Consider the following 17,564-nt stretch of genomic DNA (forward strand, 5'->3'; position numbering starts at 1 on the left):
AAAAAAAAAAAAAAAAAAAAGTTAAGCTCAAGGTAAAACATCCAAATCAGATATCTCACTAGGATTCTTAAAGTGAAATACATTCGATTTGGAAATGTGGTTCCTATTCCTGGTTTTGCTGGCTCTAGTAACACCACAATCTCTTAAACCAGGGGTCAAGGACCTTTTTCTGTAAAGGGCCTGAGAGTAAATAGTTTAGGCTTTGTAGGCCATACAATCTCTGTCGAATTGTTCAACGCAACCACTGTAGTGCTACAACAGCCAGGTGACATGTAAACAAACATGAGTGTAGTTATGTTTTAAGAAAACTTTCTTTGTGGACAATGAAATTTGATTTTCAAGTACTTTTCACATGTCACAAAACATTCTCTGTTGCCCAGGATGGCATGCAGTGGAACAATCCCTGGTCACTGCTGCCCACAAACTCCTAAGTCAAGCTATCCTCCCACCTCAGCCTCCCAAAGTAGCTGGGACAACATGCATGCACCACCACTCCCGGCTGATTTTTTTTTCTTTTGTAGAGATGAGGTCTCACTATGTTGCCCAGGCTGGTCTCAAACTCCTGGGCTTAAGCAATCCTCCTCCCTAAAATAGTCTTCTGATTTTCCAACTTTAAATGAAAATAATAGGTTGGGTGTTTCAAAGGATTTTTAGAGCCTGGGAGTGGTGGCTTTTGCCAGTAATACTAGCACTTGGGAGGCCAAAGAGAGAGGATCGCTTGAGGCAAGAAGTTCAAGACCAGCCTAGGCAATATAGCCAGACCTCTCATTACAGCTAGGGGATGTTTCCTCTGCTAGGAACGCTCTCTCTAGCAGATGACTTGGCTTCTTCCTATCTTTCAGATCTCAGCTTTTTAAATGTCACCTCCTCAGAGACACCTCAGCAGGCACCCAGTCCCCTATGGGGACATCATCTTCTTTAACTTTTCTCCAATACACATAGGTATTGTTTGTTCATTCCAGTTCCTCTGCTAGCCCGCATGTACCCACCGCAGGTCAGCTCCCTGAGAGGCCCGGGCAGTATTTGGCACATTCGTTGAATGAATTAATGAAAATCATGTGTAGGAAACCGTGCACTGCTCCGCAAGTCTATGACAAACGCACTTAAAATTACCTGTGCCAGAACTCACGGGAGGGCCACACTGTCCCCCAACCCCGCTCTTTCCTGGCTACAGATAAGAGTTCCAGATTCCGGGGGTTACGGTTGGTGAACTCTGGGGCAACAGCTTCATTTTCCAGAGGGTCTACCTCAGGTGTAGCCGCCGGTTTGGAACTGGTAGAGCGCGCTGCGAACCCACAGGCTAGGAAATAAAAACGGCCACACAGATCCTTTAAAAACGACGAACAGGATATGATCCAACTTCTATACCATCCACCCCCCAATCTTCGGGCCCTGGAAGGAGGACGAAGGAGGATGAAATATTATGCCCACAGGCTGTAATTAATCATCACTGACCCCGGTCCTTAGCTTCTCACTACAGTCATCACAGCGCCGTGAGCGGGTTTACTGTTCGATGGAGTATCCCGACTATAAAATAGGACTTGCATAGTCAAAGTTACTGCGCAGGTCCTGGGGAATAAGCTGAGAAAGGCGGGGCAAGATTAATTACCGAGGTTTCTGCAAACCGACAAGCCCCCGAAGCGCGACCGAAGCGCCATTGCTGAGAGGATCTCAGACAAAACCTCCTCTTCTTCACGGACTCATCTGTGGATTGCCAGGCGCAGCCATATTAACCGGGGGTAAAGCCTTTGGACTGCAGAAATCATGGAAACCCTCGTGCAGGAGGCGCTCTCGACCCGGAAGTATAAGCCTCTGGCCGCTGATTGGCGAATGCGGCAATCTGTTATCTCGCTCCGCCAATCACCGCTTACATTCAGGCGCACGCAGACTCGGAGCCCACCAACCACCTCATAGCAAACGCCTCCAGAATGGGAAATGATCTTGTTAGTATTGGGCAACGCTTTTCTGTGCGAGTCCGGCGTCTGATGCACCCACGGTTTCGCGTCCCCATATTTGGGTTCTTTAGTCGCAAGCCTTAGAGTGATCATCGTTGGGCCCACACAAGCCCCCAGCGGGCTCTGGGAAGAAAAGGGGCAGAGCAAGATGCACAATTTTCTCAAAAAAGGGTAGTTGTCTTAGAACCAAAAATTTTCTCGTGTGACCCACGGGGAAAACTGCCCAATCCCATCTAGGGTTGGGCCCCGGAACAAAGCCGGCTGATTCGTCTCACGCCCCCGAGCGTTTGAGCGCACGGAAGAGAGAAGATAAAACGCCAGACTCGCTTAAAACCCCAGAAGGGCTTGCTTGCCCCCTCCCGTGACCTCTCAAATTCAAGCTCCGCCCTGCCGACAGCCTTCTAGAAGGCGCTAGAATGTCCGAACGCGCATGCGCGCCCTTGCCGGAGGTGAACGTTCCAAAACGCACTTTCTTCCTCCCAGCGGCCCGAGGTCCTGACGTACGTTCTACGCGTTCGCGCCCTTCTCATCCGCTGTCTAACTGGACAAAAATACCGAGCCCGCCTTCTTCCGCCGCCTCACTTCCGGCGCATTCTCGATCTTCCCCCACCTGCTCCGCCTCCTCCTCCTTTCCCACCATGCCTCGCGGCGGGCCCTGGGAGTGGGATAGCGGGTGGGGCGGTGTTACCCAGCAGCCCTCGCGGCGTCTCTCTGGCCAGTTCCACGCCGTAGCTGCCGCTGGGGTGGCTACTGCTCGGCTGAAGGGCCGGGATCCTGGTTGCCCGCGGTGTGAGTAAAATTCGACGTGCGTCCCTGCCGGGAAGATGGAAGGGCCTTTGTCCGTGTTCGGGGACCGCAGCACTGGGGAGGCGATCCGCTCCCAGAACGGTAAGGGCGGGCGAGGCCCGGGGCGGGCCGCATCCCTAGCCCGGCTGGCCCGTGGCGCCCCCCTCGCGCCTCTCCTTCGTCCCTTCGCTGAAGGGCCCCGGGGGGGCTCCGCGGTCCGGTCCCAACTACCCGGCGTGCTCCGGGGCGAGGCGGCGCTGGAGCGCCCTCTCCCCGTAGCGGGGCACTCCCAGAACGCAGCACGTTTTGGGGAACCGCTCGATTGGGGGTGCGGGCGGGCGGGGTGTTTGGGCCTCCCGCGCTGGCACGTGCGGCCGCGGCCCCCCCACCCCCATTTTTTTCCGATTCCAGCCCGAAGGAGCGAGTCTCAGCCTTGGGGCTTCGTGTTAGGACATTTAAACAGAAAACGCTTGGTCCGGCCGTTCGTTTTTCAGATGAGCAAGTGGCCCCTGGATTAGGGGACTTGCTCTGCTTGGAGTCCGGCGCCCGAGGACCAGGGTTAGCGCTTGCCCCATCACTGACAGCTTTGGACACGTCGGATGGATGGAGTTACCCAGTGGACGAGCCGCAGAGTACTTGCTGCCGTTGAACTGCTTGGGATGCCTGTGGAGCTATCTTTATAATTCCTCGTTTTTTTTGTCTTGAACGAGTTTGAAGTGAAGTCAGTTTCCCCTTTGAAGTACCAGTTTTTCGCCTCACGGATAGGTTCTTCATTTAATGGAACAAAAACTTGCCAGAATCTGAAAGAAGATATATGCCTCTTGTGTGTATGAAACGGCACAGCATAAAATCGTGGCTGTTTTTTCAGTCTTCTCTCCATTTAGACATTTTTCCCGCTGATGGAAAGAAAGCTATAACAACTAGGCTTTTAATAGTTGATTTTCTTAAGTAACTGGGACAGGTTTGTAGATTTGGAAAATTGAGGATCTGTTGGATGTCATTTACGTTCTTTAGGCTGAAATGATCGTCAGTTGTAGAATTTTCTGATTTTTTTTTTCTTCTTTGATTATCTACAGTTATGGCTGCAGCTTCTATTGCCAATATCGTAAAAAGTTCTCTTGGACCAGTTGGCTTGGATAAAATGTTGGTGGATGATATTGGAGTGAGTATGCCTACCTGTTGTGTTGCTTGTCTTAAAAATGAACCTAAGTATGTTGCTGGTATTGGAAGGTGTAAAGGGGCGGCTCGGTGGCTTAGCCTATAATCCCAGCACTTTGGGAGGCTGAGGAGAGTGGATCGCCTGAGCCTACGAGTTCGAGACCAGCCCGGGCAATTTGGCGAGACCGCATCTCTACAATAAATACAAAATTAGCCAGGCATGGTAGCATGCGACTGTAGTTCCAGCTACTTGGAAGGCTGAGGGGAAAGAATTGCTGGAGCCCAGTAGGTTGAGGCTGCGGTGGCCATGAGCATGCCACAGCACTCCAGCCTAGGAGACAGTGAGATTCCAACTCCAAAAAAAAAAAAAGAAAGAAAGAAAGAAAAGTGTAAAGGCGAATGCCTATCATGGCAAGACTGTGTTGATTTCTGTAAGTAGTCTATGTTGTTATTTTTTTCCTGCTAACATTTTAGGATGTAACCATTACTAACGATGGCGCAACCATCCTGAAGTTACTGGAGGTAGAACATCCTGCAGCTAAAGTTCTCTGTGAGCTGGCTGATCTGCAAGACAAAGAAGTTGGAGATGGAACTACCTCGGTGGTAGGTATAGTGACTGAAAGACAGTTGAAGCCATAAATGAATCTTTTGCTTTGTGTCAGAAATAGCTTACGTATTGAAGAGTTTCCGGTTTTTCAGGTACTGATTGAGAAGCAAAGTTTGAAAATTGATGGTTATAGCTAGCTTGTGCAGTTTAAGTAGGGAAGAAACTTCAGTTCGTTTAGCATAGCCTCACAATTTAAAATGTTGTTATTCATGAATTTTGGTGACTTGTTCCCCCTCAACTAATCTCAGGAATTCAAAATGAGAGTGCGAGAAAGTAATATACCATAATATGACAGTGTGATCTATCGAGTCAGTAAACATGTGATTAATGATGACATAAACTATAGGTAATCCAGCATCCTGGTATAGTAGAAACACAATTGTTTGATGAAGAAAATGTAAATTTGGAGAAACAGGAAATCATTCGTGGAGAAAATGTATTTCTAGATTAAACTTCGGCCTTGATAAAATGGAATCTACCTCTTCTAAATATAGAAATGGTCTTTGTTTAATTTATGATCTTGTAACTTAAATATAATTCCCCCAGAAGCGGATGGTAATTTAAAAGCTACAAAATAGAAAATATTCCCTTGTGTTCCTTCCACAACTTACAGGAGTGACTTTTTAAACCAGATAATAGTCTAGTACAGACCATATAAGTAATTAAGCTCTTAATTTAGCTTTTGTTGAGCACTCAGTCTCTAAAGATAATACAGTCTCTTCTGCTGTTGCATTGCTGAACTAATTGTAACAAAGCCAACTTTTTTCTTATCAAAGTTATAACAAAACAACTATATTTTATATTTGAGAACCTGCTGTGTGTTGTTTTGCTTAAGGTGACATTTCTCAAGAATCCATCGATGACATTAAGTGAGGGCTTACTGTGCTTTGAGTTCTCTTTTTTCTGATTTCTAATAACCAGTTATTCATTTCACCACTGTCACCATTCATCTCTTTTGGGTGTTTTTACATATGCATTGTACATATTGAATGTCAGGCATACTTAGAGTGCTGAATGTTTTCTTTACAGGTAATTATTGCAGCAGAACTTCTAAAAAATGCAGATGAACTAGTCAAACAGAAAATTCATCCCACATCAGTTATTAGTGGCTATCGGCTTGCTTGCAAGTAAGATTGTTTTCATTCAAAGAAAATTCTATTTGATGTAATGGTTACAAACAATATGTTCCCTTAATGTTTTGATTAATGACCAAATTTTAATTTGAATATGTTGTGTTTTCACATTTAAGTAGTAATATTTGAAGTAAAAACTAGAGTTGGTATCTTTTTTCCCATTTGACTACCACATTTTCTCCTAATAATAGATTTTAGTGGCTATGCTTGTGGGATAGATTAAAATTGCCATGATCTGAAGAGGGAGGGGTTTTTGGTGTCCTCCCTCTATATGTAATGGCTGAACAGAAAATTATTGCCTGTGGCATTTTTGACGCTATTAGGTATGATGAAAGCAAAAAGATTGAGTTGTGAACATATGTGTTTTGTCCCCCACACTTTAAACAGGGAAGCAGTGCGTTATATCAGTGAAAACCTAATTATCAACACAGATGAACTTGGAAGAGATTGCCTGATTAATGCTGCTAAGACATCGATGTCTTCCAAAATCATTGGAATGTATCCTTGTGGTGTTCCAATAAAGTGTAGGCTTTTAAAAAAATAAGTCTTTTAGCCGGGCTCAGTGGCTCAGCCTGTAATCCCTCACCTTTGGGAGGCTGGGGGTGAGTGGATTGCCTGAGCCCGCGGGTTCGAGACCCGCCTGGGTAGCAAGACCTCATCTCTACAATAAATCAAAAAATCAGCCAGGCATGGTAGCGCACCTGTAATTCCGGCTATTCGGAAGGCTGAGGCGGAAGGATCGCCGAAGCCCAGCAGATCGAGGCTGCGGTGGCCGGGAGCGGCCACTGCACTCCAGTCTGGGCGACAGAGTGAGACTCCAACTTAAAAAAAAAAAAAGAAAAGTCTTTGAACCAGATACTGTGGCTCACACCTGTAGTCCCAGCTAATTGGAAGACTGAGACAGGAGGTTCAGATGAGCCCTGGAGTTCCAGTCCAGCTTGGACCACATAATCAGACCCTGTCTCTAGGGAAAACAGGAAACAAAAAACTTTGTGTTCATTTCTTGCTATATCAATTTTATGCAAACTGATAATAGATTAGAAAGGAGTGATGCTGTATTGAAATTGCCTACCGCCTTCCCCTCTTTTCTAGGGTGAAATAAAGCATGTATAAAGTGACATCTTTGCAGATAGTGATAAATAACTGATATTGATGGCATAAGTAATGCTTGTTTCTTTAATGGATGCGATTACTAAATGAAATATCTTCAAATTACCCTTAATTTTTTCATATATGATCTTTTTTTGTCCATTCCAAGTCTTATCCTTAACTGTTGGCTTAGAAATGGTGATTTCTTTGCCAACATGGTAGTAGATGCTGTACTTGCTGTTAAATACACAGATATAAGAGGCCAGCCTCGCTATCCAGTCAACTCTGTTAATATTCTGAAAGCCCATGGGAGAAGTCAGATGGAGAGTATGCTGATCAGTGGCTATGCACTCAACTGTGTGGTAGGATCTCAAGGTAGGTTCAGGGTTTGGTTATAGAATGAGATTGCTACAGGTTAAAAGTCAGTTTGAAGCCAGGCTCGGTGGCTCAGCCAGTAATCCCACGCCTTGGGAGGTCGAGGTGAGTGGATTGCCTGAGCCCGAGAGTTCGAGACCCGCCTGGGCAACTTGGCGAGACCTCATCTCTACAATAAATCAAAAAACATCAGCCGGGCGTGGTAGCGCGCGCCTGTAGTTCCAGCTACTTGGAAGGCTGAGGCGGAAGGATGGCTGGAGCCCAGCAGGTCGAGGCTGCAGTGGCCGGGAGCGGCCACTGCACTCCAGTCTGGGTGACAGAGTGGGACTCCAACTCAAAAAAAAAAAAAAGTCAGTTGGAGTTTATGTCTTTACATATAACAATATAGTACTCTTTATTTTGCTTTTAGGGGTAGATATATTTTATAAAGCATAACAACCGTTACATAAAGGAACTTAATATTATGTTCAATTGTAGGCATGCCCAAGAGAATAGTTAATGCAAAAATTGCTTGCCTTGACTTCAGCCTGCAGAAAACAAAAATGAAGCTTGGTGTACAGGTAGTCATCACAGACCCTGAAAAACTGGACCAAATTAGACAAAGGTATGTTAAAAGATTATTGTTGACCTTGGAAAGGGGTGTTTGTAAATTACCTTGTGTTGAACTATGTGACAGTAAACTGAAAAACTGACAAAAGGGTAATAGAACTTTGTATTAGGTAGCAGAATATGATATCTATAGAACTGGAATTTTAAGTGGGAGTATCTTGGAGGACTTTGAAATTAACATTTTAAAGCCAAGTCAAACTTTTACATTAACTTCCGTAAAAATTAGTGTTAAGTGGTGTTTTCAGAGTGATTTGGGGTAATAGAGCTCATATGAAAATGGGCCTTTTTGGGAGATTTGGGTTTTGTGAATCTTTGTATTAAAACTGTAAAAACCAGGGATCTTAATTTTTCTCCAAGAAGCAGTATAGAACTCAGTGGTATTGGATGGCTGTGTACCAGGTACTGGAGATAACAGGTGGTGGTGGTATTGGTTGGCATGCTAGAAGATCTAATTGTGGAGACAGTTTGATTGTTGCCATGGATTTTGACTCCCTATTCACTTTTCATCTTACTTGTTGTTTACAATCACTTAAAACAGCAAATGGTTTAAACAGTAGCTTAAATGAAACCTATAGGAAATCTTTGCCAAGAGTCAGGAATGTATTCTCATCTTTTGAGTCTACATGCAGAGATATTCTTCCGTCAAAGCCAGTCCCTCTACAGTAAGGGTTCCATAGTCCTTTGCCTTCTGCCTTGGAGCCTTGCTTTATTGATTGTTTCTCACCGTCTTCAGCTAATTCTACTCCTCCTCTTATATATTCTACTTGTAGTGTTGCTGCCCTTCAGGCCTGTTCATGCTTCCTGCTGCAATTACTCCCTATCCTTCTACATCTCCTTATAGCTAGATATTATGAGAGTGGTTTACACAAAACTGTTTTCTGGTGCTTTTCTCTTCATCCCCCTTTAGCCCTGTCTTCCACTAAAGGACTGCTAGTTAAGGTCACTAGTGCGAAATTCAGAAGACATTTTCAACCTTCCTCTTACTTGACCTTTAGCAAGCCTTTGACTGATTCCTTCTTGAAATGCTTTTCAGGGAGTGAAGTCCATTTTTATTTTCTTACCCAGACTATTGTAGCAAAACTGAGCTAGTCAGTCTCTCAAAGAAGTTTTTCTTCCTAGTCTAAATTGTATTCTGTCATGGCTTTGGGGCTTACTACAAGTTTTTCAGTGTATTTGTATAACTGGGTTGTAAGTTCTAAAGGTGAGGACTGGTTTTGTAGCCCCTGTCCTTAGTACATTGTGTGGCACACAGTACTTGTTCAGTAAACAGATTTCTTTTGAGGTTGATCTTTAATTCATTTTACTTTAAAAATTCTTTGGTTTCATCTCCTCACATAGCTTCACCTATATGTTGGCTCTTTACAAATCAGTATCTTTCCCAAAGTTTGTGGTTTCCATTCTGTAAGTGACTGCCTCCTAACACCTTCACCTGAGTAACAACAGCTTCAAACTTAAACCTTTGCACTCAGATGTCCCCTCAGGGGACGTAAAGAGATTGCTGGTGATACACAGGACAAACTTAAGTGAGTACAAATTTTTCAAAAACATATTTTTACTTGAAGTTTTTCATTCAAATTGCACAAAACAAATAGAGATGAAATATATACTGAGATATCTGTAAAAACATATTAGCTGGTGTTATGTGGAAAGATAATGTCCTGACTGGACGTAGTGGCTCACACCTATAATTCCAGCACTTTGGGAAGTAGAGGCAAAAGGATTGCCTGAGCCCAGGGGTTCGAAGACCAGCCTGGGCAACTTGGCAAGACCACATCTCTACAATAAGTCAAAAAATAGCTGGGTGTGGTGACACATGCTGTAATTTCAGCTACAGCTTAGGCAGAAGGATCTAAGCCTAGCAGGTCGAGACTGCAGTAACCGTGAGCATACCACTGCCCTCTAGCCTGGGCAACAGTGAGACTCTTGACTCAAAAAAGAAAAAAAATGTCATTCCACATCATCTTCGAACAGTAGACTGGACAATAAATTTTATATTATTGTTGGAGGAAGAAAACACTGCATTGTCTATTCAAATAGAAAAATACCAGGTGGACAATGTCAAAACAGATTACTATTGCACAACATGTATCAGTGAACCTGAATGTATATCAGTGACTGTTTCACACATTACCACATTAGAAAAATATAAGACATAAAATTTTGGTTTTTGTCATAAGTTCCTTAATGTCCAAAATTCAAATATCACCACAGTAAAATAATTGGTTCCAACACCATACTATTTAATATGAAGTGATTGGATTTTTGTTTGTTTGTTTGTTTTTGAGTTGGAGTCTCACTCTGTCACCCAGACTGGAGTGCAGTGGCCACTTCCGGCCACCGCAGCCTCGACCTGCGGGGCTCCGGCGATCCTTCCACCTCAGCCTTCCAAGTAGCTGGAAGGACAGGCGCTCGCTACCACGCCTGGCTAATTTTTTGATTTATTGTGGAAATGAGGTCTTGCCAAGTTGCCCAGGCGGGTCTTGAACCCGCAGGCTCAGGCAGTCCCCTCACCTCAACCTCCCAAAGGCGTGAGATTACAGGCTGAGCCACCAAGCCCAGGGAAGTGATTGGTTTTTCACTATTTTATTAAAAAGTGCAGTTGACGCCGGGCTCAGTGGCTCAGCCTGTAATCCCACGCCTTTGGGAGGCTGAGGTGAGGGGATTGCCTGAGCCCGTGGGTTCGAGACCTGCCTGGGCAGGCGAGACCTCATCTCTACAATAAATCAAAAAAATTAGCCAGGCATGGTAGTGCGCACCTGTAGTTCCAGCTACTTGGAAGGCTGAGGCAGAAGGATCACTGGAGCCCAGCAGATTGAGTATGTGGTGGCTGGGAGCGGCCACTGCACTCCAGTCTGGGTGACAGAGGAGACTCCAACTCAAAAAAAAAAAAAGTGCAGTTGAGTTGCTGGTAGGTGAGCTGCAAGATGTCTGAGTGCAAAGGGTTAATCTTGCCCCCAAACTGAACTCTGACTTCCCATCCTGCCCCAAACTGTTGGTATTTATTTTACTCAAGGAGTCACTGGCTATACCTCCCAATTACCCAAGCCATAAATGTTGGCTTTTCTGTTTAGGATATCTGTCTTCATCGGGTATATTTCCAAGTACTGTCTTCTTGCCTTTAGCCATTTATCTTTCCAGTGCAGTCTCCACACTGACATGAGTGAATCCTTTTAAAAACACAGATTTGGCCAGGTACTGTGGCTCCCACCTGTAATCCCAGCACTTTGGAAGGTCTAGGTGAGAGGATTGCCTGAGCCCCAGGTGGTTGAGATCAGCCTAGGCAACTTGAGGAGACCTTGTCTTTACAATAAATCCAAAAATTAGCCAGGCATGGTGGCACACACCTGAGTAGTTCCAGCTACTCAGAAGGCTGAAGCAGAAGGATTGCCTGAGCCCAGGAGGTCGAGGCTGCAGTAGCTATGAGCATGCCACTGCACTCCAGCCTGGGCAACAGAGTGAGATTCCACTCAATAAAATAAATAAAAACAGATTTGATAATAGTTTTGCTTTAAAATATGAAGCTTCTTAGCTGTCTAGACTGTTTGTTACACCTTACAAGGTTCTTCATTTCCTGGTCCTACCTGCTTCTGTGCTTTCAGTTCTAAGCCTCTTCTGGCTTCTATGTCCCACATCCGAGGCCAGATTGATGCTTTTCATGTACTCCTAATCTCTGCATGTCCCTTTAGGGGCACTTGCTCTTTAGTGAGATTGATAATCCCTTCCCTGCTCAGTCCTTGAAAGCAGAGCCTCTGTTACCTCTAACCGAAGTTCTTGATTAGTAACACAGATTAGGGTTGGGAATAGCTAGGTGGTAATTTTTAATTTCTTGAACTTTTCCATGAGTTGGACCAATTTAAATTCTTGTCAAAAATAGTAAAGGTTAATATAACCTGATCTATGATTATCTTGTGATAAATACTTAATGGAAGTTATTATAAGGGAAAAAAATCAGAGGTGATAACTTTGGGTTACTAAAATATTTCATAGAGAATCCGATATCACCAAGGAGAGAATTCAGAAGATCTTGGCAACTGGTGCCAATGTTATTCTAACCACTGGTGGAATTGATGATATGTGTCTGAAGTATTTTGTGGAGGCTGGAGCTATGGCAGTTAGAAGAGTTTTAAAAAGGGATCTTAAACGCATTGCTAAAGCTTCTGGAGGTATGTCTTCTGCTTGCTCACAGAAAATATTTAGTTACACATAACCATAGCAAAGGTCATTTTGAAGCAGTTTCAAAAATGTTTATACTCTCTTAATATTTTGTGCTACAAATACATTTATGAATCCCTTTTTCATGTGACTGGAAAAGTTCTTCAACTTACTAAGTTTGTTTGGATATTCAGTGAACTGAATTTGCTAACATCACAAGTTGATATAGAAGCCAAGACAGGAGGATAGCTTGAGTCCATTAGCTCAAGATCAGCCTGGGCAACATTAGTGAGTCCTTTTCTCTACAAAAAGTAAAAAAAATTAGCCAGGCATGAGGGTGCATGCCTGTAATCCCAGCTACTCATAGACCCAGGAAGTCGAGACTCCAGTGAGCTATGAGCATGCCATTGAACTCTAGCCTGGACAACAGTTGAGACCCTGACTCAGGAAAAATGATGTATTCTATCTTAGGATACAACAGTTACTTGTCTGATACCTAACTAAGCCTCAAACTTGTAATATGTATAGCACTTGTATTAGAATTTTGGTAAAACAACATTTACAGATCCTTTTTAACTTTCTTAATAGCAACCATTCTGGCAACCCTGGCCAATTTGGAAGGCGAAGAAACTTTTGAAGCTGCAATGTTGGGACAAGCAGAAGAGGTAGTACAGGAGAGAATTTGTGATGATGAACTGATCTTAATCAAAAAGTAAGGGCTCCTTTGTGGATTGTAAAGCTATGCAGATTTTGCTGTGTAAAAATAGATTTTATTCCCATTTTTTTGCTGCTATAGTCTCCCAGTGATATGAGCAGTTATACGCATGGGATAAAATAATATTAGGCCATTGTAAATTGAGATGAAGTAACCATTTTCATCTCTTCTGTGTGGACTAGACATTGTTTTGGGTACAACATGTCTAAATGTCCTATGTAACTAGGATTTAATCAAGAGCACTTGCAGTAAATAACTGTGGGGACTTATTAAAATGCCGTTTTAAGAATTTGCTTCTTTTAACAGCACTAAGGCTCGCACATCTGCATCGATTATCTTACGTGGGGCGAATGACTTCATGTGTGACGAGATGGAGCGCTCTTTACATGATGCTCTTTGTGTAGTGAAGAGAGTTTTAGAGTCGAAATCTGTGGTTCCAGGTGGGGGTGCAGTAGAAGCAGCCCTTTCCATATACCTTGAAAACTATGCAACCAGCATGGTAAGACTCACTCCTTTTTAAGAAGGGCAAGGGAGATAATCTTTGGCGTTTTATTAAGGTCTGAGAGACCTTAGCTGTTGCCATGGGCTTTAATGTTTTTTCCTTTGTGAAGACACCTGATTGTCTTTTTTCTTAGGGGTCTCGGGAACAGCTTGCTATTGCGGAGTTTGCAAGATCTCTTCTTGTTATTCCCAATACACTGGCAGTTAATGCTGCCCAGGACTCCACAGATCTGGTTGCAAAGTTAAGAGCTTTTCATAATGAGGCTCAAGTTAACCCAGAACGCAAAAATCTAAAATGGTAAGCATACAATTTCCCTTTTTCATTGTCATCTCTGTATCATGTATAGCAGTTTGGTTCTATTTTAATAATTTGTGACAGATTTTATCTTTTTAACCTTTTCTAGACTTTTGGAAAATAGTAGTATTAAAACACATAGTATTAAAAGTATTAAAAGGTATAGTAGTGGCCAGGCTCATGCACTTTGGGAGGCCGAGGTGAGAGGATTGTCCAAGCCCATGGATTTGAGACCAGCCTGTACAACTTGGCAAGACCTCATCTCTACAATAAATCAAAAAACTAGTTGGGTGTGGTGGCATGTGCCTCTAGTTCCAACTACTTGGAAGGCTGAGGTGGGAGGATTGCCTGAACCCAGCAGGTTGAGGCTGTGGTGACTGGGAGTGTGCCACTGCCCTCCAGCCTAGGCAACAGAGTGAGACTCCAACTCAAAAAAAAAAAACAACAAATAAGTAAAAGCATAGTAGCTAGCTACAGGGTCAGCAAACATAAATAACAGACGTGTCAAATACTTAAAGTTACAATAGGCCAGTCTTGGTGGCTCAGCCTATAATCCCAGCACTTAGGGAGGCCGAGGGAGTGAATTGCCTGAGCCCACGGATTTGAGACCCTCCCGGGCAGCGTGGTGAGAACCTTGTCTCTACAATAAATCAAAAAGTAACCGGGTGTAGTAGCAAATGCTTGTAGTTCCAGCTACTTGGAAGGCTGAGGCGGAAGAATTGCTGGAACCCAGCAGCTCAACGCTGGGGTGGCTATGAGCGTGCTACTGCATCCCAGCCTGGGCGATGGAGTGAGTCTCCAACTCAAAAAAAAAAAAAAAGTTACAGCAAGCATTTGTTCAGTCACTATAATTCCAGAGATAACTGATGATTATTAGCATCAGCATGTTTAATTGAAAACTGATTCCTAACTCTCCTGGATAGAAAGGCTTTACCTACAGGAAGGACCCATAGAGACATAGGTGAAACCTTAAAATCAAGTTTCAGCATTTCAAAAGGTGAACCATTTAAAGGGAGTAGCTGGAATAGGTTACCTAATCAACTCATAAGCAGCCACTTAATAGTTTTCATTTTGTTAATTGCAGGATTGGTCTTGATTTGATCAATGGTAAGCCTCGAGACAACAAACAAGCAGGTGTGTTTGAACCAACCATAGTTAAAGTTAAGAGTTTGAAATTTGCAACAGAAGCTGCAATTACCATTCTTCGAATTGATGATCTTATTAAGTTGCATCCAGAAAGTAAAGATGATAAGCATGGAGGTTATGAAGATGCTGTTCACTCTGGAGCCCTTGATGACTGATATGATTTCTTTTATTTATAACAATGTTAGATGCAATTGTCTTGAGTATTATACATTAAAGTACAACAAACTGTCAACTTGGGTTCTTGTGACATAGGAGGTGTTTTTTGTGCACAATTTGGTCCTTTGATTTCACAAATCATAACTTGGTACTTTAGTCTAAGAAAAGAGGTTTGAGCCTAGGCAGTTAGTTCATCCTCTCTGAACACACATTGCTATTCCCATCCCACCCCCAATGCACAGGGCTGCAACACCACGAGTTCCACCCATTCTCTCCATCGTGTGTAACAGGGTCACAAGAATTCGACAGCCAGATGCTCCAAGAGGGTGGCCCAAGGCTATAGCCCCTCCTTGAATATTGACCTAAGGGGAAGAAAAGATTTATCTTAGGTTGTTTATTCTGTGCACATATTATAAAATCCTAAACATGTCTTCTTCCTCAGTGTTATATCAGCAAACTACCCTTTCAACTTTCATTCTAGCTGCTTAGGAATAAATTCACACCTTTGTGAAATCATTCCTGACGATCTTGTTTCTGAATTTTAAATGATTTTTAAGAAATCTAAAATACTCTGTGGGAAGTAAACTAATGTCAAGTTTGCCTAGGGAAGCAGTAAGCGACTCCTGAGTCTCGGAGTGGTTAATACCTGATCTAATTGCCCTATTTAAAGTCTTTAAATTGCATTGTGAGAAACATTGGTAAGCTTCAGGACTACTTGCTCATGGTTACCTTCTCTGGGTTTAATCCAAGTTCTTTAGTTATTGCAACAGAGAGGGCTGCAAAGGCTTCATTGATTTCAAATGCATCAACATCTTCTAGTGACCAACCTGCTTTTGCAACCTAAAGGAAAGATTAATAGATGAGCAGTCTAAGAACTTAAGTGCAAAAGCTAAAGTGAAACCATTTTTCACTGCTGACATTAAATATGCTGTATGATATTGAAGGGTCTCAAAAACTGACACTTTGGGTTCTTATGCTAAACCAGTGATATCAGTTCTATCCAAAAGGTTAAGGATATGCTCTAAAAGATCCCTTAGAAATTCTCAACTAGTTAAAGTGAGCCATAGCATCTGTTGTGTGTACAGGTGATATACAGAATTGGTTCCCATAAAAACCATATGATGTAAATGTTCTTGCTACTCTTCCTGGTAGGAAAAGCAAGATATACAACTAAATGAACTAGATCACTTAAGGCTAGCTCCATGTGGTAGGTTACATCTGCAATCCCAGCATTTTGGAAGGCGGAGGCAAGAGGATTGCCTGAACCCAGGGTTTGAGACCAGCCTGGGCAACTTAGCAAGACCTCATCTCTACAATAAGTCAAAAAATTAGCCAGGTGTGGTGGCACACGCCTGTAGTTCCAGCTACTTGGAAGGCTGAGGCAGAAGGATTGCCTGAGCCCAGCAGGTTGAGGCTAGTGGCCACGAGCATGCCACTGCACTCCAGCCTGGTTGACAGAGTGAGATCCTGACTCAAAAAAAATAAGGCTAACAGGGAGAATGAAGTTAGATTTCATAAAAAAGAAGTTAAACTCACAGCTTGTTTTATGGCTGGAATTGGTCCTATTCCCATCAGGGAAGGCTCCACACCTACTTGTGACCAGGAAATTATCTGTGCTAATGGTGTGAGCCCACGTTTATCAGCTTCTGACTTCTTCATGAGAACCACAGCTGCAGCACCGTCATTCATTCCTGTAAATATGAGTGACTTGATTTCTATAATGCTCATTAACCTGGTACATATAGTGGCTACTTTGTTTTCCACCTGAAGACCTGAGTTAAAAGACTTTACATCTTGACAAAGCCATTTACCATAATTAACCAGACTTTATAGTGTAGTTAGGAATGGTTAAGCTTGGAAATAAGGTATAATTGGCTATGGAATGTTCCAGCCAGAGAAAGTAGAAAGATTAAAGCAGTGGGGGTGAGGAGATCTATGAAAGGAATGGAAGAATGAAGCCCACACCTTACAAGGAAGTATTGGGAGTTTCTAATATGGGAGAAGTATGAAGGTAGATAAACTGATGTTCCCTAGTTCACTTTTTCATTTGTATGCCTAGTTGGGGTGGGAACCAAATCAGTTACTTCAGTAGATTAAGTCAATGATCAAATACACAGAAGCTACATTTTCTCTTAAACTGAAATCCCAGCACTTTGGTAGCGGGAGAATCACTTGAGCCTTGTTTTGAGACCAGGCTGGGCAACATAAAGACATCTCTGGCCAGGTACAATGGCTCACACCTATAATCACAGCACTTTGGAAGGCCGAGGTGAAAGGACTGAGCCCATGGGCTTGAGACCAGCCTGGGCAACTTAGCGAGACTTCGTCTCTACAATAAAAAAGTAGCTGGGCATGGTGGCGCATGCCTATAGTTCCAGCTACTTGGAAGGCTGAGGCGGAAGGATCACCTGAGCCCAGCAGGTCGAGGTTGCGATGGCTAGGAGCGTGCCACTGCACTCCAGCCTGGGTGACAGAGTGAGACTCCAACTCAAAAAAAAAAAAAAAGACCTCATCTTTACAAAAGAGCCAGGCATGGTAGCATGCACATATAGTCTCAATCACTCGGGGCTGAGGTAGAGGCTGCAGTGAGCCAGGATCATGCCACTGCACCACAGCCTGGGTGAAAAGTATGAGACCCTGTCTCCCAACAAAGATGAGTTTTAAGAATTTTGTAAGCAGGGCTCGGTGGCTCAGCCTGTAATCCCGTGCTTTGGGAGGCTGAGGTGAGTGGATTGCCTGAGCCCGCAGTATTGAGACCAGCCTGGACAACTTGGCTAGACCTCATCTCTACAATAAATCAAAAATTAGCTGGGCGTGGTAGTGCGCGCCTATAGTTCCAGCTACTTGGAAGGCTGAGGTGGAAGGATCGCCAGAGCCCATCAGGTGA

General features: G+C 43.6%; 3 protein-coding genes across 5 annotated transcripts in view; 1 reads left to right on the plus strand and 2 right to left on the minus strand.

The window, feature by feature from the left end:
* Nucleotides 1-1,772, minus strand: part of MRPL18 (mitochondrial ribosomal protein L18) — a 6,628-nt gene extending 4,856 nt beyond the window's left edge. For both annotated transcript variants that reach the window (XM_021707182.1, XM_008074374.1), the window contains exons 1-2: nt 1,610-1,772; nt 1,114-1,300 (exon numbers count right to left, since the gene is read on the minus strand). In XM_021707182.1, coding sequence (XP_021562857.1) covers nt 1,114-1,300; nt 1,610-1,658 — 236 coding nt within the window. In that variant the 5' untranslated portion in view covers nt 1,659-1,772. The remainder of the gene's footprint in view (nt 1-1,113; nt 1,301-1,609) is intronic.
* A 753-nt stretch (nt 1,773-2,525) lies between these two features.
* On the plus strand, nt 2,526-14,758 carry TCP1 (t-complex 1). 2 transcript variants are annotated; one of them, XM_008074376.2, is made up of 12 exons: nt 2,526-2,843; nt 3,818-3,903; nt 4,374-4,502; nt 5,536-5,633; nt 6,027-6,137; nt 6,922-7,103; nt 7,581-7,707; nt 11,700-11,875; nt 12,453-12,576; nt 12,886-13,078; nt 13,215-13,378; nt 14,460-14,758. In XM_008074376.2, the coding sequence occupies exons 1-12, from the start codon at nt 2,780-2,782 to the stop codon at nt 14,674-14,676; spliced, it is 1,671 nt and encodes a 556-aa protein (XP_008072567.1). In that variant the 5' UTR covers nt 2,526-2,779; the 3' UTR covers nt 14,677-14,758. The 2 variants fall into 2 exon arrangements, with proteins under 2 accessions (XP_008072567.1, XP_021562850.1); XM_021707175.1 differs by lacking the exon at nt 3,818-3,903 and having other exon boundaries at nt 2,570-2,843.
* Nucleotides 14,669-17,564, minus strand: part of ACAT2 (acetyl-CoA acetyltransferase 2) — a 12,268-nt gene continuing 9,372 nt past the window's right edge. Inside the window, exons 7-9 of the mRNA XM_008074375.2 lie at nt 16,214-16,368; nt 15,407-15,517; nt 14,669-15,039 (exon numbers count right to left, since the gene is read on the minus strand). Coding sequence (XP_008072566.1) covers nt 14,869-15,039; nt 15,407-15,517; nt 16,214-16,368 — 437 coding nt within the window. The 3' untranslated portion in view covers nt 14,669-14,868. The remainder of the gene's footprint in view (nt 15,040-15,406; nt 15,518-16,213; nt 16,369-17,564) is intronic.

Source organism: Carlito syrichta, unplaced genomic scaffold (genome assembly GCF_000164805.1).
Source record: "Carlito syrichta isolate Samal-C Ts95f unplaced genomic scaffold, Tarsius_syrichta-2.0.1 Scaffold316421, whole genome shotgun sequence".
Lineage (NCBI taxonomy): Eukaryota > Metazoa > Chordata > Mammalia > Primates > Tarsiidae > Carlito > Carlito syrichta.